The sequence below is a fragment of the Podarcis raffonei genome, chromosome 5 (genome assembly GCF_027172205.1).
Source record: "Podarcis raffonei isolate rPodRaf1 chromosome 5, rPodRaf1.pri, whole genome shotgun sequence".
In the NCBI taxonomy this organism is placed as follows: Eukaryota; Metazoa; Chordata; class Lepidosauria; order Squamata; family Lacertidae; genus Podarcis; species Podarcis raffonei.
Genome location: NC_070606.1, coordinates 75,993,934 through 76,016,787, shown reverse-complemented (window position 1 = coordinate 76,016,787; position 22,854 = coordinate 75,993,934). Strand labels below are relative to the sequence as shown.

Below are 22,854 nucleotides of genomic sequence, written 5' to 3'. Positions count from 1 at the left end.
TCTCGCCGCTGCTGACGTCGCCGCTCCCGGCCGACCCCCGCCCCTTCCCGGAGCCCCGCTCTCGCTTTTATCCCCACCCCCAGGTCCGCCCTGCCAGTCCAGAGCGGCTGGGAGACGATTTGTTAGGCAACAGCGGGAGGCGATCAGCTGCGAAGGGACGCGTCCGGCACGCGAGGCTGCTAATCCAGGTACGTCAGGCGCTTCCTGCGTTAGAGACGCGGGGCTGAATAAAGACAGGAGCGCGGGGGAGGCAGAGAGAATTACGGCCGCTTAAGAAAAGACGCGACGCCTACCCATCCTCGGGTGCTGTTCACTCGTGGGCGGGCAGCCCCACAGGTGTGCGGCTGCGGCTAAACCCGGGGAATTGTTCTAGGGGAAAACTGCGGGGAGACGAGAGCTGCGTAGCTCCCACTGTGGTTTCGCTTTCGTTTCCGACGGGCTTGCTCTCCGTGTTCTTGGCGGAGGTCGTTTTGGAGCTCTGGCCTTAATGGTCCTCTTTCTGCCGTCCTTCTTTCTTCCTGCTTCAAATGGGCCTCTCGTTCGACAGGGATATGTATTTCTTCCCTTCCCTCGGTAAAGATGTTTGTTCCTGTGCGGCTAGGTAGTGCTGTTTTTGACCGTGCGCGGCGCGTTCTGCCCTGATAGCACCGCTATGAGGATCTTAATTTCAGGGTCGAGGGTTCGAGCCTCATATTGGACAAGGGGTTGGACTAGATGACTCCCATTGGGAGTGACCTTCCAACAATACAATGCTATGATTCTAGGTAACACTCCCCCTCCTGCTGCCATCTTTCATTTTGGCAGCCTTTGCAAGTCTCCACCTGTGACCTGTGTCCGTCTGAACTGCAGCTGTATTGATGTATTCCTTTGCCTTTCTTCCAAAGATCTCATGGCCCTGCTAATGGTTCAAAATGTAAATGGTTCGCCCTCCATTTTATCATCACAACAACCAGTGCTATTTTTCTAGAAAAAGAGGTCTCAGTGCTCATTATGAACACCTCCTTCGCTCTCTTAAAATGGCAATGGCGCCCACCTGAGAGGTGCTGAAACTGAGTTCTGGCTAAAAGAAAGAAAGAAAACAACCTTGCAAGGTAGGTTAGGCTGAGAAGCAGTGATTGGCCCAAGGTAACCCAGGGAGCTTCGTGGCTGTGTGGATTTGAAGCCAAGTCTGAAGTCTAACCACCACCTTTGTGTTATCCCCTCACCACTGGTCATGCTGGTTGGGGCTAATGGGAGTTGCAGTCCATCAACAGCTGGAGTGCTACAGGTTCCTCATCCCTGCTCTACACCTTCAAATGCATTGAAACCGCTTTCAGAACTTCTGTTGAAATTGCCAAGATCAGGGAGGGGGTGGGCAGTGAGTACGATCCTGCTCTGCCCTTGACCTGTTCACCCCAATGGTGGGTGGTGGTGACACATGTGGTGCACACCAATCCCACCCCTAACCTGCATGGGGGCTTTTTGGAGAAGCTTTGACACCTGTATGCAGATAGGAACAAATATCTTTCAGACATTGCGCTGAACATGAAGAAGTCGGGGTGGAAAATCTTGACAAGTCACAAGAGGTTGTGAGATGCCTTCCAAATTGGACAGTATTTATAATTTTTCCATACCACTTCATCATTGCACATTCTCTGCTTATTAGCCCTGTCTTGTGCAGTAGGGTTCTCCTATCCTTTGAGTGGTTCACGAGGCCACAGGGAAGTTGGGAAAGTAGGAAACTTGTCTGCTATGGACTTGCAAAGTTAACTAACCTTAGGATCTAAGTCACCTACTTGCTGATTTCTGCCCAGACACTGAGGTCCAGCACCGAGGGCCTTCTGGTGGTTCCCTCACTGCGAGAAGCTAAGCTACAGGGAACCAGGCAGAGGGCCTTCTCGGTAGTGGCGCCCGCCCTGTGGTACACCTGCCCAGCAAATGTCAAAGAGATAAACAACTACCTGACATTTAGAAGACCTCTGAAGGCAGCCCTGTTCAGGGAAGTTTTTAATGTGTGACATTTTAATGTATTTTTAATCTTTGTTGGAAGCCTCCAAGAGTGGCTGGGGAAACCCAGCCAGATGGGCGGGGTACAAATAATAAATTACTATTACTATTACCACAGTTGTAGGGTTTTTCTAGTTGGTGAATATTGCAGATTTTGTAGTTGCAACAGCCCTACAGCAAAATCAGCATCATGATAGCTTGTGTTCATAGAATTAGGCTGATGTGGTCAGCCTTGTTGCTGTGCTTGAAATCTCCCTCCCTCCCTACATGCAGTCTAGATGTGAGTTGCCTTAGTAGCACTGACGTAATTGATGCCAGGAATTGATGCCAGCAAAGCGTGGGGAAGGCTGAAGAGTTCAAAAAAGAACTGGAAAAAATACTCCCTTTCACCTTTTGACCTATATCTTGCATCAGTGTTCCTTGGTTCATTGTACAATGTAGGAAATGCTTTCTGTCATTTAAGTAAAAGGAAGGAAAACTAGCAGAAAGTATTTCCTACATTGTACAAAGAAAAAGGTGACGCAATTTCTAATCTTCGTGTAATCTAGATCATGTTAGTGTGAAACACACTTTTGCTCTGCTTTGGTTTTCTAGAGCAAAACAGAACAAATTAGGCAGATCCCGCCGCCCCCCCTTCACTGATATATAATCTTAGATTGCATGATCAATAATTGCCCAGTGTTTTGCAGCCTGGAGAAAAGTTGGAAGTCAGTTTTAGGCACCCATATGCAAGTGGGAACTTCTTTTTTCAAGAAAGCTCAAAACAAAGTCTGTACTCCAAACCCCCTTTGGTGCCTCTGCCCAGCCCTGCCAGGAAAAAAACAAACTCTTTTGGATATCAGATTGCAAAGTCCCATTAACTTCAGTGGCACTTACTCAGTAAGCGCAGGCTCAGGATAGCAGACTTACTTGTGTGTTTTCCAACGTTTTAAAAGATCATTATAATAAACTTACTTGGGATTGTGCTAAAAATCAGAGCGCACAAGGCAGCCAACATTTTTTTTAAAAAAATGAGTTCATCATAGTAACAAAGAAATGAAGAATATGGTAACAAACAAGAACTGATCGAGTCCTGGGTTTACAAGTCGATTCAGTACTAATTAATATTGCATCATTTAGATCTCCCGATGGACATTGGGTAACTGCAATCCTGCCAGCTGCTTCCCACAGTGTCTGGGCAGGACCCAAGTAAATGCAAGCACATTTCAAGCCCATGGGAAACCAGTAGGAATGCCAAGCACATTCTTAACCCTTTCCCACTGGAATCCATGGAGCTTATTTTTTTTAAGGTGGATCCCGTTAGGATTTGTTTTGGCACTTTGTTGAACGAGGAAGCTGTTGCGGTTTTGGGGGGGGGGTCTACAAATTTGTGGCTTTTTCTTTTCAGCCTGTTTCTGTGAGTAGGTGACACCTCGTTGCGGAATACTTTGCTGAAACTATTTAGTCCTCAGCATTCTCAAATACCTCCTCCCCTGGCCAGGCTCTCTGCCTTGGGGACCACACATTGTCTTGGGTGCTGCTAGCACCTTCCATCAGTGACCATCAACACAGCCCTGCAGCAGCATCAGGTTGAGTGATGGGATGGAGCACTGGTGCTTGGATGTGCATCTTCCAGCCACAGCATACAAGCATGCCTGTCTGCCGTTCTGGCTATGGGGGAGGAAAAGCTGGCAGGTGTGTTGGGCAGTGGAAGCTGGTCCATTAGGGCAAATGGGGGCACTGCCCCACCCACCTCAGTCTGCCTTCAAGCAAGCCTTCACCTGCCTACCATCTTACTTGCAACCAGTAAGGTTTGCCTGTCACTGACCCTGCCTCCATCGATTGCTTGTCTCCTTGCCTTCTGCCCTACAGTCCTAATGGTACCAGCCACCATTTTTGTGTTGTGTGGGCTTTTTCTGGGAGGGGGTGCAGTTTATCCCTGTATTGCAAAGGCTCTCTAGGTACCTTGGTCATACACCTGCCAAACGACATCTATCCTTCCTCCCAGTTCAGCAGCATGTATCTCCATTTGCAACAGAAGATTTAAACATTGTATAAAGTAAATTCAGTTTGTAATTATTGTCTGAATCAACTGTACTTGAATATACTAAACACGATAATTTCATGGCAGACCATTTGGTGAAACTACATGTTCAGTAAGGAGTATGAAGACTGCAATTCTACTTCTTTCAGAATTGCTCCTGAACATAATCTCATACATAAAAAGCAAAGGTAGTCATGTTTGTCCATAAGAAAACACTTCAAAGTTGGTCCAAACATTTATTAAAAGGTTAGGGAACCCCTGACCATTAGGTCCAGTCGTGGCCGACTCTGGGGTTGCGGCACTCATCTCGCTTTATTGGCTGAGGGAGCTGGCGTACAGCTTCCGGGTCATGTGCCCAGCATGACTGAGCCACTTCTGGTGAGCCAGAGCAGCGCATGGAAACGCCGTTTACCTTCCCGCTGGAGCAGTACTTTTTATCTACTTGCACTTTGACATGCTTTCGAACTGCTAGGTTGGCATGAGCAGGGACCGAGCAACGGGAGCTCACCCCGTCGCGGGGATTCGAACCGCGACCTTCCGATCGGCAAGTCCGAGGCTCTGTGGTTTAACCCACAGCACCACCTGCGTCCCTAAACATTTATTAGGCCAATCAAAATGTAACAAAATTTGTGTTCTCCAGAACTATTTCGTGACATTAAAGGTATGACCCAATTGTGGATTTGGGAGTTCCAGGCAGGCTTTAAAACAGGAAATTTCTTTGTGGGCTAAGAGGAAAACCTTCCATACCATGAAATTCACTTGAAAGTCGGTTTTCATGAAACCACAGTAGATCTTGATGGAAAGTTTGCCAATATAGAACTTGGCCTTGAACAAACACAAAAGCAGGAAGATTGATGGTAATCTCTGGACTACAAAAGGGCCTCCCAAAGTAAATAAAAGTTTCTGTGTGCTCGTGGGCAGCTGTTGCACTGCAGCTTTTGATTAAGAGAAAAATGACCTGGTAGATTTGTGTTTGGTTGTAAACTTATATCACCCGATACAATGAGTAAAACCCATTGAACAAGATGGGACTCGCTTCTGTGTAGGCATGCATTGGGTTGCATGGTAAAAGAATCAGTGCAAATATTCAATAGAACTAATATTGTGTATCACTTCCTGGGGTCCAAGTTCGCTCTGTTTCTCTCCTCCAAAGGGAGGAGCATTTTTGTTGTCAATGATTTTCATCTTTCCACTTTGACATCTGAATCTGCTCTTTCTTGTACAGAAGTATTTAGTTTTCATTTGAATTAATGCATTTGCACCTTCAACATTTTTTATGCCATGTACTGGAAAGACCTGGGGGAGTTGGAATATTGAAGCTGGTGGGGTCCAGAATGATGAAGTGGCTGAGCTTATTTTAAAGTGCCTGTGCTTTAAAATAAAGAAAATATAAAGATTCCTGTGGTGATTTCTTGGAGGGTTAAAGTGGATTTGTGTTTTTTTTAAAAAGGTTGAAGTCAAATAGTGGACAGCATATGAAGTTCTAGGGCTGATCAACATATTTAAGTTTAATAAGCTACTGAGGTCCCTACATCTGTAGGTCTTTAAATACCTCAAATATCAAATGCAAAATATATAACTTATCACTAAAATCAGCTTCCTTAATGGAGACTGGAAAAAGCTAACATGATACAGTTTTTTTAAAGGGGCTTGTACAATATTAGAACCCAGATAGCCCAGTATCTGTTCTGGATAGATTGGTGTAAAGCATTGTTAAAGACTTACTAAGAACAAGGAAGTATCCATGTGGTTTCTGCAATGGGAAGTCCTTCCTTGCCAACCTTTTGGAGGTACTAAGAGTGTAATCAATCCTATTCATGTGCTTGGTTTCTTTCTTTCTTTATTTATTTTTAATCAGTTTGTATGCAGCCCTTCATCTAAAAATCACAGGGCAGTTCACAACATAAAAACACAAAATGAAAACACAAAATACATAAAAAGCAAAAGCAAAACAACTCAATAAATCTCATCCAACAGAAACATTTAAAGGGCCATAGAATCAGCCAAACACCTGGTTGAAGAGAAACATTTTCGCCTGGCACCTATATATATGTGTGTGTGTAATGATGGCACCGGGCGAGCCTATTTGGGGAGAGTACTCCTCAAACCGAAAGCCTCCACAGAAAAGGTCTGTTTTTGTGTTGACACCCCCTAAATCTCTTGTGGGGTAGGTACCTGAAGAAGGGCCTCAGATTATGATTTCAGGGTCTGGGTCGGTTCCTATGAGGAGAGGAGTGGTATTGCGGTCCAAAGGCTTAGTAAATATTTGATTGGATCCCAACTTGCCCTTCCATTTGCAGAAGAACTCCTGCCATTCAAAAAAAGGACTGGAATATCTTCCCTGTTCTCTGGTAGCAGTTCCCAATGAGTAGAGCTCTACCCACAGAAACTTTGGATCCAACCCATTATTTAACTGTTTCCAGAAAGGTTTTTGACAGGAGCCCCTTCATATGTTCAAAGAACGTGTAGAGGAAGAAGTACCACTTTTCTTTCCTCCTCCAGTTCTGGGGAGGGGGGGCAATCCCTGGTGCCTCCATCCTCCCCACCTCCAAGACAAAAGTCCTCAGGGGAAGCCTATGTTTGCTAGGTTGCGAGTAGCCAGAAAAGAGACCATGTTAAATAGCTGAATGGACATGTCGACTTGATGTGTGGTAATGATGTAAAAGGCAGATTTCATGCTAGGAATTGTTAGGAAAGAACCATTTCGTTTTCAAAAAGTGTAATGCTTTTTGAATGTAATAAATATGGTATTGCCTTCATATAAATCTATGGCACAGCTACATTTTGAACATGATAGGCAGTCTTGTCTTCGCTGCTCAAAAAGCATCTTGTAATGCAGAAAGGAGCAACCAGATTGCCCTCAGGCCCTGCATTTGAGCTTCCTCAGACATCTTATGGGCCACTGTGAGAACAGGATACTGGACTAGATAGGTCACTGGTCTGATCTAGGAGGTCTATTCTGATATTCTTAATCGGTGAGGTCAGACCATCTTCCTACCAGGACTGGTGAAATCATTTTGAGCCTTTTAGTTCAGGCAAAAAACGAAGTGGTTACTGTGACTGTTCTTACAGGTGGACACATTGGGGCAAACTCAGTACATTTATAATAATATATTTGCTAAGGAGCCAGGCTCCAATCATGAATGGGGTGGAGCTGGGATTTATAACTTTGGTAATGCCAAAGTGAATAATACAAAATTAGGAGGGAGGGAGGAGGATATGGCAATGTTGCTTTTTATTTGAAAACAACAACCATCCTATTTTGTTTTTTTCAGAAACGAGTATACAAAGATCCATGGAACCCCAGGGTGAGTAATATCTTTTTCTGCTTTAATTGTGCGAATGTTCATTTTTGACACAGACCATTTATAAAGCGTTGTTTGCCTATTTGCCTACTGTGTGCCTGTTTTGGCTGCTCTTGTTGGACACCAGAGGTGGTAAAATAGGGTACCTGCAGAAACAGGAATCTTGTGGCTGGTATGTTCTTGTGAGGTAGAAGAAGAACTAGACTTCACTTTCATCTCCGCGAGCCCTCAACATTTGCTGCAAAGGGTTGCAGATTGTGGGTGTGTCCTGGTGGCTGTAGGAAGCAGAAAACGAAGTCCACTCAAACATTGTATGCTCAACTCTTCAAACATGGGTTAACTATTCCATTGGGAGTTTAAATAATTTGGAATGAACATTACCAAGGTTTTCATCAAATGTTCTAGAAAAATGCCGCAAAAATCAATTGAATATTCATTTATTTTCTTTTTGCTTTATTGTTCAAATATTTGCTTTATTCAGATATTGTTGTTTTGCTTTAGTCTTTTTCCTAAACTGGGTTGCCTTCCCCAAATCATGTACAAAGTGAATCTTGCAACATAAAATATACGTGGAAAGTGGGGAACGAGAGTAGCAGCCCATTAAACAAACATTCAGGATAGCCCTATAGACCCACAAAAGAAAATGTAAATTCCAAATACATTTTAGGATTGTGTTGAAATTATGTTAGTTCTTGTTGAACAATAAGGTGTATGCAGGATTCGAAGCTTTTAAAGATATTTCCTGCCAGAGTTCCATGGCTGTAGAAACTGAAAAACAGGCAGAAATTCAGACGGTGGACTGTTCCCCTCACTGTATCGCTGTGGTGGTAGAAGTTTTGCCTATTTAGTTTTCTTCTCAATACATTTCAGCTGTTGAAGGGTGTGGAACCTGTGACTCTCCAGCTGCTTTTGGACTCTGGAGGCCAATGCTCAGGGATTATGGGAGTTACAGGTTCCCCGCCCCTGTGTCAAAAGCACATAACCTCTGGCAGGAGAAAAAAACACCATCCCTAGTAAGTGAAAATAGCACTTCAAAGGGTGTTACTTTTGGAAATTACACAGTTTATATGATTCAGACCTAGGAAGCTGCCTTATACCAATTTAGACCATTGGTCTACCTAAAGCATTGACTGCTGACAGATCTCCCTGATTTCAGACAGGGGCCTTCCCCAGCCCAATCTGTTTGCACATATTTTATACAAGTAGCTATTCTGGTCGCATTCTGCAAGTGCTATACTTTTCAAGAGATAAATCTCAGAATAGGGAATCTGGTAAACTCTCCACTTGAGAATTCTTATCAAGAGAGTAAGGTTGTATTCATTGGGTTTATGGAAATGTTGGTGTAGGAATATTGCCACTTACCTGGCGGGTACATTGGCTTGATGCATTGATGCCGTTTTTACCACGGCACGTTTGTAGCAACATTTACCACGTTTGTAGCAACATCAGGAGGGTGGCTGAGCCCCGATACGTTGGCTGCTATTGCAATCCATGTACCACCCTTTTGTAAAATGATCTGGTGGTTGCCCATTTTGTTTTGTCTTTTAAATAGAAATTTACCTAAATAGAATAAATAGAATTTACCTAAAAGTAAAGCTGAATTAGTGGGACGTGGGTGGCGCTGTGGGTTAAACCACAGAGCCTAGGACTTGCCGATCAGAAGGTCGGCGGTTCGAATCCCCGTGACGGGGTGAGCTCCTGTTACTCGGTCCCTGCTCCTGCCAACCTAGCAGTTCGAAAGCATGTCAAAGTGCAAGTAGATAAATAGGTACCGCTCCGGCGAGAAGGTAGACGGCGTTTTCATGTGCTGCTCTGGTTCGCCAGAAGCGGCTTAGTGATGCTGGCTACATGACCCGGAAGCTGTATGCCGGCTCCCTTGGCCAGTGAAGCGAGATGAGTGCCGCAACCCCAGAGTCGGTCACGACTGGACCTAATGGTCAGGGGTCCCTTTACCTTTACCTAAAGCTGAATTAAGGGACAAATCCCATACACTAGAAACTGGCATAGAGCAAGCCTGGCATAAATTAAGCTGGCATAAAGTTCACCAGATCCAAACTTCATTCAGGAGCAGGGCAACTGCTGGTTGAGTTGGTCTAAGCCTGGCAAGGGGGAAACAAGCCTTTGAAAAAGCTTTTGCCAGGTTTCCAGGTCATGTGGTCAAGCTGAATGGACTTGGGATCTGGCCTAAATCTCTCCCCCACCCCTGCTCTGGTCTTGCTCTCCACCACACTCCCAGAACACCCTTTTTTCAGGGCTTACATGGGTTTAAGATCCAGGATGGGGGAGATACATTGGCATATCTGGCTGAACTGCAGATAAAGCAGTTAAGCCATCTTGGCCTGACGGTGCCAGGAACCTCCCATCTCAGCCAGAGTTCCTCTGAATCCTAACCCCACTAAATCCTGGACGATCTTGCAGACAGGATTAATCCCTAAATAAGGAGTGAAACTCAAGCAGTATAATGCCATGTTTTGCCTTTATGTTTTCTGCTCTCTGCATAAATGTAAATGATATGTATATTTGCGAGTGTTCCAGAAGTGAGGCTTTGAAATGTCTTTCCATTCTTCCAACAGATAAATCTGCACCTGTCCCACCAGCTCCTGGGTACCCTGGTTCTGCTCCTGGGTACCCTGGAGCACAGCCACCTTATGGATACCCTCAGTACCCCCCTGGGCCTGGTCAGTATGCCCCAGGGCCTGGCCAATATCCCCCTGGTTTTCCAGGTAAGCAGTTATTATGCACGTAAACTTGTATTTTACATTGTTGTGACACTTCCCAACATCACTTGCACTGATGTATGTAAATTCTATACATTAAAAAAGCATCTATATATTTATTCTAATGAATAAATTTCTATACCACCCTTCATATGAGGACCACAGGGCAGTTCACAATCAAAAGTACGTGACATAACAGGCAAAACAATGTTGTTGTTGTTTAGTCGTTTAGTCGTGTCCGACTCTTCGTGACCCCATGGACCAGAGCACGCCAGGCACTTCTGTCTTCCACTGCCTCCCGCAGTTTGGTCAGACTCATGTTTGTAGCTTCAAAGACACTATCCAACCATCTCGTCCTCTGTCGTCCCCTTCTCCTTGTGCCCTCCATCTTTCCCAACATCAGGGTCTTTTCCAGGGAGTCTTCTCTTCTCATGAGGTGGCCAAAGTATTGGAGCCTCAGCTTCACGATCTGTCCTTCCAGTGAGCACTCAGGGCTGATTTCCTTAAGAATGGATAGGTTTGATCTTCTTGCAGTCCATGGGACTCTCAAGAGTCTCCTCCAGCACCATAATTCAAAAGCATCAATTCTTCGACGATCAGCCTTCTTGATGGTCCAGCTCTCACTTCCATACATCACTACTGGGAAAACCATAGCTTTTACTATACGGGCCTTTGTTGGCAAGGTGATGTCTCTACTTTTTAAGATGCTGTCTAGGTTGATCATTGCTTTCCTCCCAAGAAGCAGGCGTCTCTTAATTTCGTGGCTGATACCCTCCAGTTTAAAAGGCCATAGATTTGTTTAATAAGCCAAAGGCCTGGGAGAAGAGGGATGTTTTTGCTGTGCTCCTAAAGATATATCACAAAGGTGCGAGGCAAGCCTCCCAGGCAAGCACTCCACAAATGGAAAGACACCACACAAAAGGCCTGTTCTTGTGTTACTACCCTCCAGACCTCTCGTGGATGGGGGCACCTCAGATGTTGATCATAGGGTCCAGGTCAGGACGCAAGGGAGAAATGTTCTAAGAGGAAGGCACGCTTGGCAAATCCACACCGTGATCAACTCCCGCCCAGAAACCAATGTCCCCACTGTGGAAGGACGTGTGGATCCAGAATTGGCCTCCACAGTCACTTACGGACTCATTGTTAAAACCGTGTTTATGGAAGACAATCTTACTCGGCTACGAGTGATCGCCAAAGAAGAAGAAGATATGGGAAGAGGCGATCTTTGAAATATTGCAGTCCTGAGCTGGCTTTATAGGTCAAACCTAGCACCTTGAATTGGTCCCAGAAACTGTTTGGCAGTCAGGCCAGGGTTAGTGTTATGCGCTCAAACCGTCTTGCCCCAGAGAGCAATTGGCTATTGAATGCTGCACCAGCTGAAGTTTCTGAACCATCTTCAGAGGCAGCCCCTTGTATAATGTATTGCAGAAATCGAACCTAGAGGTGACCACAATATAGACAGCAGGTTTAGGCTATCCCTGTCCAGATAAGGGGCAAAGCTGATGGGAAGCACTCTGCAACATCAAGGTCATCTGAGTGTCAGGCGACAGCAATGGACCCAGAAGTACCTGCAAGCTATGGACCTGCTCTTTCAGAGGGAGTATAACCCTATCAAGAGCAGGCCACCTTCCATCCATTGATTAAGGGAACCACCCACGTAACAGTGCCTCATGAGCCTCGCCAATCGGAAGGTTGGCGGTTCAAATCCCCATGATGGGGTGAGCTCCCGTTGCTCTGTCCCAGCTCCTGCCAACCTAGCAGTTCAAAAGCACATCAAAGTGCAAGTAGATAAATAGTACCACTGTGTCGGGAAGGTAAACGGTGTTTCCATGCATTCTGGCTTCCGTCCCATTGTCCCGTTGCTCCAGAAGCAGTTTAGTCATGCTAGCCTGATGTGGAAAGCTGTCTGTGAACAAACGCTGGATCTCTCGGCCTGACAGCGAGATGAGCGCCACAACCCCATAGTCGCCTTTGACTGGACTTAACCACCCAGGGGTCCTTTACCTTTTTACCTTTACCTCTTGGCAAGTCATTACTGAGGCAGAACAACGATCCAGCACATCCACTGCCTCATCTGCAGATGTAACGGAGAAGCAAAGCTTGACCATAGAAATGTAGACCATTTGAGGAAAGGTCCATATTCTGTTCAGCTTCATGTTTTGGTCTCAGTTCAGGATTCCTGTTCTGGGTCTCCATACAGTGTTACTACTTATGCATAAAATGAAACAGAAAGCATTTCTCCACCAGCAGAAAATATATCCTGCCCAAAGTCCTGTATTTGTAAGAAGCCTCCCCTCAGAAGCAAAATGTTCCTGTATTGAAATGAATCTAAATTATGCGCTCATTACGCTTTTGAATGGAAACTGATGAGGGGTATGTTGGTTTATGTTTGCCATGCATACAAAGCAACAGCAGGTGCTTTTTTAAAAAAAGGAAAGAGATTGTTCATCTATTTTCCCAGTCTGCATGTGCCCTGCAAATGCTCTGTGCAGGCTCTAGTAGTAGATCATTAGCTTCCTTGTGTTCAAGCTAATCCCTAAATCTGTGGACACACTTGATAACTATTCCCATTGAATTTACCTCTCTGGGGTAACCGCAAGACATTTTGGTGGTTGAAGCTGAAAATACAAATTGCACTTATTAATATAGGACACCATCTGTATGGTTGTGTAGTTCTTTAACATTAGTCTCATCAAAGCAAGTGGGGTGGGCTGTTGCTGATTGTTCTAGATGTTCTGTATTGTCAGAAAAGAGAATTTTCTTTTTAATTTTGAAATTATGGTTGAATTAAAGGACATCTCTTTCAGTGCTGTAGCCTGTGTCCATTTCTTGCTTATGCAAATGAATGGTAGAACCTCATGGCTTCTCAGATATTCTGCCAATACTTTACAGAGGGAGTGGAAAATCAGAAGCATATAAGAAAATCAGTTCTTGGGCATATAGAGTTGTAATGTTATCACCTGAAGTCTTTCAGTCTGTCCATACACCATGGCTGGCTATTTTTTAATTTATCTTCAGACTAATTATTTCTTCTTCTTCTTCTTCTTCTTCTTCTTCTTCTTCTTCTTCTTCTTCTTCTTCTTCTTCTTCTTCTTCTTCTTCTTCCCCTCAACTACATGGACTTTATGTTTGCTAACCTAATTTAATAAATCTAAAGCTGCTTTAATCCATTCAATGCTGTCTGAACATATTTCTTATTTGTTTGTTTGTGTGATTTGATTTACATACTACCCTCCATCAGAATATTTCAGGTGGGTTCACATGGCTAAGTTGCAAAGTTCAGGCCCTGTGCAGCAGTGCTATTTAAGTAAGAACAGCAATAATAGCAGTGGGAGATGTACTCTTTTGCCTCTAACATAGCTCTTCCGAATCCCATTAATTCCGCTGGCACAGTGCGTAATGCAAGATGACGTTAATGTGAATGATGGTCCCTTCTGATGCAGGCCTTTAAATTAAAACAATGAAAGGGATGTGTTTATCCCTTGGAACATGCGTGCATCCAGCTTACGCACCCGTTAGATCATTTGAACTTGAGAAGCCATGCTGGGAAGGCAGGACACAATTGCTTCCCTGATTGCAGTTGCAGAAAGGTCACCTTTTGCAAACCGAAGGATGATGCTGGTGGGGTGTGGTGTGTTGGGCGTGGGATGGGGCGAAGACTGCTGATCAGGCAGGGATGTAAGGGCCATAGTTCAGCCATCAATTGCATGTTTTGCTTGCACAAAGTCCATAGTCGAGGCACTTTTTGCTTTTAGATTGATTTTCATTTTAAACTTTAAGAAAGGTTTTGTGCCAGGGTGGATTTGATTTAAATCAAATCAATTTAAATCTCTAGTTAGTAAGACTTGACATATATATATATATATATATATATATATATATATATATATATATTTACAGAAAGACCCATTCTTGCTGGTATAATCTTAATATTTACAACCAGATGAAGGTTTCATTTTTGGAATAATAAATTTTCAAAGCAGTTTTTACAGTTATATCAAAAATTACTTATTTGGTTATACTATTAGAAATACACAGACAGATAATTATTAAATTATTGTGAGGTTTAATAAGTTTATATTTGGGCAACTTTTCTGCTGTACTTTATCGGAAGGAGAAAAACAATCATTTCCTTAATAACAATGTAAACAATTTACTTAACTGAAGCAATAACATTATAGCATATCTATCCATGTTTGTTAACTGATGTGGTTAAATCTTTAAAAAACAACAACAGACTGAGTTTTAGCACACATGAAAAACTTAAAACAAATCCTTATTTCCTGATGAATAGCCTTTGGACTGTAATGTAACCTAAATAGAAAACTATCTTTAGAAAGATTTTTCCTCCAAAAGGATGTGTGTGTGTGTTTTTTTTTTTAAAAAAAAAATGCAATTTAAATCAAAACAATCTGATTTAAATTAAAAAAAATCTAATTTAAATAAAAGAAATCCGATTTTTAAAAAAATCATTTATTTTTATCCACCCTGTTTTGCACTTTTATTTTATGGGGCTTATCTTTTAAATGTTGTAAACCATGTTGATGTAATAGTGGTACATTAATATTGTAATAATAAATATTCCTTGGTGTTTCCCATCCACACTAGTAGGGATGTATGGGATGTATTTGCAGCCTGTGTTGCTGTCCCCTCCCTTCTATTAACACCTTCCTGCCCAGCATATGTTCCTGAAACCTGAGATCCATTTGGGGCATGCAAGAAGGCATCTGTTTACCCTCCCTCCCTCCCTCCCTCCCTCTGTGTGTGTATGAAATACAAGTTTCTTTTTATAGACCAGATTTGCAGAAAAGTGCAGGGCTTGGTTGTTTCTTAAAAAGCTGTATCACTCCAAGCCCAGCAAGGATTTGGAGCATGGGCAGGCAAACTAAGGCCTGGGGGCCAGATCCGGCCCATTCGCCTTCTCAATCCGGCCCGTGGACAGTCTGGGAATCAGCGTGTTTTTACATGAGTAGAATGTGTCCTTTTATTTAAAATGCATCTCTGTGTTATTTGTGGGGCATAGGAATTCGTTCTCCCCCCCCAAAAAAAAAAAATAGTCTCCACAAGGTCTGAGGGACAGTGGACCGGCCCCCTGCTGAAAAAGTTTGCTGACCCCTGATTTGGAGTAACTTTCATGAAAGGCTGCTGCTTCCTTTCCTCTCTTTTGTTTTCTGTCCCACCTCCAGTACCAGCAAGGGCCAATTGTATTTAAATTTTTAAATAATAAAGCACAGCTGGCTTGTGTGAATGCGGTTCTGCACAAAAGAGCTGTTGTAAAAATATAAGATACCACAAATGTGCCTTCAACAACAAATGGCAGGACCAGAGCATTGCAGGACTACCTGCTCCCAGACTGCTTCTGAGTCTTGCTTCTGAGTAGACACCTACTCACAGAACTGTGAGAGTCCAGTATGCCCCAACATGTGGCTCTTGCCAGGGAAAAAAAAATGCATTGCATTGCCAGTGGTGCAATCACATGCACATGTTTTCTAATTTCTGTGTAGTGCTGCAGAGGGAGAGTATTTTCTTGTTTGTTATATTCACACCCTACGTTTTCATTGAAAAAATGCCATAGTTGAAATTAAATGTAAATTATGTAAATTATTGCACCAAATCTGTTAGTGTAGGGGTTTGTTTTTTTAAAAAGTTTTTTATAATACAAAAGGTAAAATTTGTCGTTTTGCATTCCCCTTCCAAGGTGCTCCTGGACAGCCACCCTATGGATTCCAGCCTGTTCAGCAAGCTTATGGAGTTCCCCCAGTTGCAGGCCAGCCCAATGGACCTCCTGGTGCTATGTGGATGCCAGCACCACCTTCAATTCCCAATTGCCCTCCTGGATTGGAATATTTAAGCCAGGTACTTCTCTTTATGTTCAGCTTCTTCAGGAAAGCATACGATGCTTCAGGGACGCTACACGGTTTTTTCTCCCCCATAGATCCAATCGCATATAGGGAGATGCGAAAGCATTCGGGATCCATTTAATAACCATTGAAATTGCTCCTAAATGTGGAAATATATATTCGAAGCAGTACAAAGGGGTATTTTTTTTCTAACTGGTGCTAGTGGTATTTGCCACTGCCGTCACCCGTCACCCGAATCAGCAGTTTGCAAAAATGAAACTTGAGACTCAAAAGGCACACGTACTTCACATGTGTGCAGCTACGTGTACATCTCTCCCCCTCACATACACACATTTCTCTCACACAGACCACACACACATGCAAAACTCCCCACACTCTCGCTCGCACAGGTACCCCGTTCTTCTCTTCCCAGGTGTATCTCTCCCTCTGTCCCTCCCTCCTTGCCCATATGCATTTTTCTCCATTGCACACGCATGGAGCGTGCTTGAGCAACTCCCACAGATTCAGAAAAAGCCCCTTGGAAAAGCTGAAGGAAGCCCTTTCCAAACAAACAACAACAAAACCCCACAAAAACCAGTTGTTCAGAAATTAAGTCCCCCAAAATACAAGGGGAGACTTTTCATCATATGGAGGGTTACCTGACCACATGAAGGGGCTTATGAATTCCATTTGCTGATTTGTGAAATTTCTTAGCAACATTATATTTGCTCTATAACTATAAGCAACTATAGTTACTTTCCAGATCTAAATTTTGACACATTTACCAGGAGGAAGCAAATTATATTGATTGGTTTTTGCTTTTCTTCATTAAAGAGGCTTCTAAATTTATGTGTTTCAAAATGCAAGGAATATCTAAAAGATCAGTCCCTCGGGTTTTGTGAGTAATGTAAACAGGTTACAAGATAATTACTTGTGTAATTTTATTATTATTTGCCAGTTTTAACATGTTGGGTTTTTTTAATCCCTGTCATAGATTGATCAGATATTAATTCATCAGCAGATTGAGCTCCTGGAAGGTACGTATCTTATGCTACTTAATATTGTTCGTGCATTGAAAGATATTTCAGATAATTATGCCTCAACTGAAGTTGATGTTCAGTGTGTTTACTACAGGGTGAGGATTGGATGGTTGGACTTTATTTTACGGTGTTGCTGGAGAAACACCTGTTTTTAAAAATATGTGACTTATGAAATTCAATTTGTAATTAACCAAACATACATGTATATAAAAGAGAATGCAATTTATAGCCAATTAGGAGTCATAGAATTGTAGAGTTAAAAGGGATCCCAAGGGTCATCTAATCTAATGCAGGAATCACAGCTAAAGAATCCCTGATTGCTTTGGTGGTTATATGTATCAAGGTATAGTTCTGACAGGGAACAGTTTACTGCAGGGTTGGCTAACCTGTGCCCTTCCTGCAAGATATTGTTGGATTCCAATTCCCACCAAACCCAGCATGACCAGTAATAATAATAATTTATTTATACCCCGCCCATCTGGCTCAGTTTCCCCAGCCACTCTGGGTGGCTTCCAACCGAATATTAAAAACAATACAGTGTCAGGCATCAAAAACTTCCCTTAACAGGACTGCCTTCAGTTGTGATTTAAAAGTAAAATAGTTGTTTATTGCCTTGACATCTGCCAGGAGGGCGTTCCACAGGGCAGGCACCACTACCAAGAAGGCCCTCTGCCTGGTTCCCTGTAACCTCACTTCTCACAGCGAGGGAACCACCAGAAGGCCCTCAGTGCTGGACCTCAGTGTCCGGGGTGGATGATAGGGGTGGAGACGCTCCTCCAGGTATACAGGGCCGAGACAGTTTAGGGCTTTAAAGGCACTTTGAATTGTGCTCAGAAACGTCAGTAATTTATGGGACTTGCAGTCCAGCAACATCTGCAGAGCCCTAAGTTCCCCATCCCTGGCTTATGCTACACAGAAATAGCCAACAGTGTGGTTTTTGAGGGGTGGGGGTGGGAATAACTATTGCTTTCATGTCAGTCCCTTTCTGTTAAAGACTTAAGTCGACACCAATACACGTTTCACACTTGATTTGTTCAAATGGACAAAAAATTCATTGTTTTAAGATCTCCTCAGGCATTACAAGAATGAGGAAGTTACCACATAGGAGATTGAGCAGTGGGGAGTGCCCAGGAAACCTCTGTGGCTCTGGGTGGCATCCTGCTGCACTTAGAGAAGCTGTTTACACAGGCTTGGCTGACCATACTGTTCAGCCAGGGCCAGTGGGTGCACCTCTGCTCCCTCTTCCCAGTACCCCATTCACTGAATCTGAATTAGTCTTGTAAACTGAGTTTTTGTGTCTTCAGGGGTGGGAAAATCACAGGACCTTCTTGAGGGCCAAAGTGGTGACATGCAGCTGTCATCACACAGGACTGCTTTGCATCCAGTAGAACTGGTATCTTTGTAATCCTGGTAGACCTTGCCTAATGTTGTGACATTATGAAGTTCTTCAGGTTTTTCCTGCCCCACAACATGGGGCTGGAATTGGGAAGGGGGCCGTAGCTCAGCGGGGAATGCATTCGGATCAAAAGAACTGGACTTCTCTTCCTTCTCTTTCAGTACTCACTGGCTTTGAAACAGCCAACAAATATGAAATAAAAAATGCAATGGGGCAAAGGGTGTACTTTGCAGCCGAGGAAAATGACTGCTGTACACTGAACTGCTGTGGACCATCCCGGCCATTTACAATGAAAATCCTTGACAATGTGGGTCAGGAAGTCATCGAGCTCAGGCGACCTCTCAGGTGCTCCAGTTGTTGCTGTCCTTGCTGTTTGCAAGAGGTAAATGGCTTGTTGCTCCTTGAGTCCTTTGGCTTGTCTCATTTTAAAACCACCAAGATGTGGATATTTATTTGGGGTGCTTTCTCATTTCTCTGACCGTGTGAGATGCCCCTCCTTAAATTCTTACACTGGCTTCCTGTCCAGCTCTAGTTTCCTCAGGTGAGAAGAAGATCCCTGCTGGTTCAGGCCAGTAGCCCATCCTGCTCTCACAGTGGCCAGCCAGGTGACCATGGAAAGCCCCAAATCCAAGACCTGAGTGCAACATTTGAAATCCCCAGCAACTGGAATTCAGAGGCAAAGGGCGTCTGACAGCCACTGCCACTAGTAGCCGCTGATAGCCTTTCTCATCCATGAATTTGTCCAATCTTCTTTTAATGTCTTCAAAGTTGGTAGTTAGTGATGCACTGTGAGAAGGAAGTGCTTTCTTAAGTTCTCACACTTATTATTAGTTGCATTTGTTAGTTGCTTTGTACAAAAAAACAACGTGTGGAAGTAACTCAACAAATATAAAATGAACAGATGAAATAACTTAAAACCCAGAAAATTTAAAAAGTCATGTACCTTTGAGGCTAACTTAACCACTAAAAACTTGGGTTAATAAAAAATGTCTTTGCCTGGCACCAGGAAACTATGGAGCCAGACATACTGTCCTGGGGAAAGAATTCCACATATGGCAGGGTTTGGGGGTGGGAGGGAGGAGACACTACTGAAAAAGGCCATGCTCCTATAGTCACCCTTGGATGACACAGAGAGAAGGGCCTCTAATGAAGGCTGCAGGGTTTGGGGTGGTTTTTATGGGGAGAGGGGTTCCTTGAGGTACTGGGGTTCCTGAGCAACATAAGCCTTTGTACGTTAAAACCGGCTCTTTGAACGGAGCCCAGACATTAATTGGTAGCCAGTGCAGTTGTTTTGCTTTAACATGTCTTTTTCATAGATTTTGCGACTTGGCTTAAAAAAACTGAAGCACCTCCTTCTGACTCAGCTCTGTTTGTCCCTTGTTTTTTTTAGCTGGAAGTTCATGCCCCACCAGGCACACCGGTTGGTTATATTAAACAGCTCTGGGATCCCTGTCTACCTAAATTTGCTATCCAGAATGAAGCCCAAGAAGAAATACTGAGAGTCGTCGGGCCCTGCATAGTATGCAGCTGCTGTGAAGATATTAACTTTGAGGCAAGTTAACAATAGGACCGTGTCCTGTGAAATTTTATCACGTTGGCCAGGGGCCTGCATCATGGCACAAGCCATCGTGTCTACTTGTTGTTTAGCATTGGGAGAAATCTAGTAATCTGTAATCTGGTGTTGCCAGTTCATGGAGAAGCAAGTTAACCTGTAGTGTTAACTTGTTTTCTGTATTTTTTACCCTGAGACTGTAGAGAAGTGGGGTCTGGCCTCCACCATTGGCCGGGAGACCAAAAAAACAAAAACACTGGGAGGCTGCACACTCTGTCTCCCTTCAACAAGTTATATAAAATGTTGACATTAGCCTCGTGCCTTTTAAATACTTTGCAAATGTGAAGATTTAAAATGTCTTAAATTTCCAATTATAATGATCTCTTTTTTAAAAACAACAACTAGGTCAAGTCAAAAGATGAGAAAAACAACGTTGGAAGAATTTCCAAGCAGTGGACCGGCTTTGTGAGGGAGGCCTTTACAGATGCAGACAACTTTGGAATCCAGTTCCCACAAGACCTCGATGTTAAAATGAAAGCCGTCATGATTGGGGCTTGCTTCCTCATAGTGAGTCTGATAGTCTCAAATGTTGTGCCATTGGGAATTTTGGAGTCTAATGTAATGAACTTTATATACATATGTATGCTCCTTACATACAGCGTATGTATGCTCCTTACATACATACATACAGCGGGTGGCACTGTGGGTTAAACCACAGTGCCTAGGACTTGCTGATCGAAAGGTCGGCGGTTCGAATCCCCGCGCAACGGGGTGAGCTCCCGTCGTTCGGTCCCAGCTCCTGCCTACCTAGCAGTTCGAAAGCACCCCAAAGTGCAAGTAGATAAATAGGGACCGCTCTCTAGCGGGAAGGTAAACGGCGTTTCCGTGTGCTGCGCTGGTGCTGGCTCGCCAGCTGCGGCTTAGTCACGCTGGCCACGTGACCCGGAAGCTGTCTTTGGACAATCGCCAGCTCCCGGCCTCTTGAGCGAGATGAGCACGCAACCCCAGAGTCGGTCACGACTGGACCTGTTGGTCAGGGGTAGCTTTACCTTTACCTTTTTATGCTCCTTACAGGGCACTTTGAGTCCTGTAGGACTTTCTGGTTCCTTTTGGCTGATAAGGACAGTCATGTAAACTTCCCAAGTGCCTTATGTTAATTAAAGAGCTGCAGAGATTTGCTGGCACTTCTTGGAATGATAATTGGCAATTTTAGCTTTGGCGCAAGTCATTGCTTTCATTGCTGCAGCACTGAGTGGCATGCATCCAGGAGGTAGATGGAGGAAGGAAAGCCATGCTGAATCAAATTAAATATTTAAGGTGATGGAATCTACCAGATTGTTCAATTTACTTAGGTCCCTTCCAGGTTGTTGTGTTTTTCAGGTGGGATTCAGTCACATACTGGCAGATTTGGGTTGTGCAATTAAAGTGGATTTGGAGTTATTACACAACAAACCTGCTCCCCCCCGCCCCCCCCATTTTTTTTTTGTCTCCCTGTGAACAAATCAGGATGAATGCCAAACAGACAGGTTGTCTGGAAGCAACTTAAATTTCAGCTTAATGACACAGTGCCAGTTTTTACAAACATGGAAGCAGGAACATGATGAACATAAAAGAGCCCAACTGGATCAGACCAAAGGTCTAACTTGTCCAGATTTATGTTCTCACCTATGTGAAGCCCATAAGCAGCACAGGAGTGCAATAGCATTGTCTCTCACTTATATTCCCCAGTGGCTAGTATTTGGGATCTCTTTGATCTTGGAGCTAATAAAGGTCTATCTTGATTAGTAACCATTCCTTCTAATGACTTTCCTCATTAAAATGGCATTGGTTTTCAAAAACTTCTGTAAAATGGAATAAGTAGAAAAGTGTCTGAATATAGGTTTGCAGTTGCCTAACTTCTGTCTGTTTTGTTTGGTCTCTGTCCCCTCCCCCCTCTCCTTTGCAGGATTTCATGTTTTTCGAACACTCTGGACAAAATCGGCAGCAGCGAGCTGGGGTCTGGTAGCAGAGCAGATTTCTGGATTATAAATACTTCTGACAAAACCCTCATGTCACTTCTAGTCTTGCCTCGCTATCATTGTCAAGCCTGCTTTGAAAGATTCCCCCACCACACACACACACATAAAAACTACTTATTTTTGTATTGTGATTGCAGCTTTCACACCTATGTTGGAATAGTCCCATTTATTAGAGGCTGCTCAATTCTTGAAATATATACTGATTTTATTTTTTTAGGTTTTGATATATAAAAAATGTATACTTTTGGTGCGAGATCCTTCCTTGTGTATGTGCCAGTTCTCAGAGAGTAAACTGCATTTTGTGTGAGGAAAGGGGCAGTATCTGTAACTTGTGGCTATTACTGTAAATTGTGGCTATAACTTGTGTGTATCTGAAGAAGTGTGCATGCACACGAAAGCTCATACCAAGAACTAACTTAGTTGGTCTTTAAGGTGCTACTGGAAGGGAAAAAATTTTTTTGTTTTGACTATGGCAGACCAACACGGCTACCTATCTGTAATTGTGGCTATTAATTAAGGCAGGGATTCGTATCTGTTCTTTGTATGTAGGGCTAATATACTGCTAAACCTTTGTTTTGTTTTGAGCCAAGAATACTGGACTGCAACTCCCATCATCCCTGACCATTGGTCATGCTGACTGGTGCTGTTGGGAGTTGTGAATCCACAACATCTGGAGGGTTTCCATCCCCTCCCTAGTAACTAAGGAGCTGATGCCATACCTCCCAAGTGCCTGGGGTTTCCCCTGCTGTTGTTCGGTGTTCCCAGTGCAAATGCAAAAATTTTATGTATTGCTTCTACAATCTCCAGTCCAACGTTGGGACTCATGAACCTGTATCTGGAAATTTAGATGCAGCACCCGCGAACCAGTGCCTGGAACTTAAACGCATGCCTTGCTTCCACAACTTGTATATTTGCTGTAGGAAACACCAGAGCATTCACTCAGCAATCATAACATATAGTGCTGCTAACATGTGTTG

The 22,854-nt window shown here is 43.7% G+C and overlaps 1 protein-coding gene across 2 annotated transcripts; it reads left to right on the top strand.

Moving 5' to 3' along the window:
* LOC128414630 (phospholipid scramblase 2-like) lies at positions 1–22,212 on the top strand. Of its 2 annotated transcripts, none has more exons than XM_053390202.1 (9): positions 1–188; positions 7,285–7,317; positions 9,888–10,037; positions 15,730–15,887; positions 16,866–16,908; positions 18,469–18,689; positions 19,698–19,859; positions 20,265–20,426; positions 21,805–22,212. In XM_053390202.1, exons 2-9 carry the CDS (start codon positions 7,305–7,307, stop codon positions 21,862–21,864), a joined length of 969 nt encoding a protein of 322 aa, XP_053246177.1. In that variant the 5' UTR covers positions 1–188; positions 7,285–7,304; the 3' UTR covers positions 21,865–22,212. The 2 variants fall into 2 exon arrangements, with proteins under 2 accessions (XP_053246177.1, XP_053246176.1); XM_053390201.1 differs by lacking the exon at positions 1–188 and adding an exon at positions 831–1,091.
* Positions 22,213–22,854: the final 642 nt, after the last annotated feature.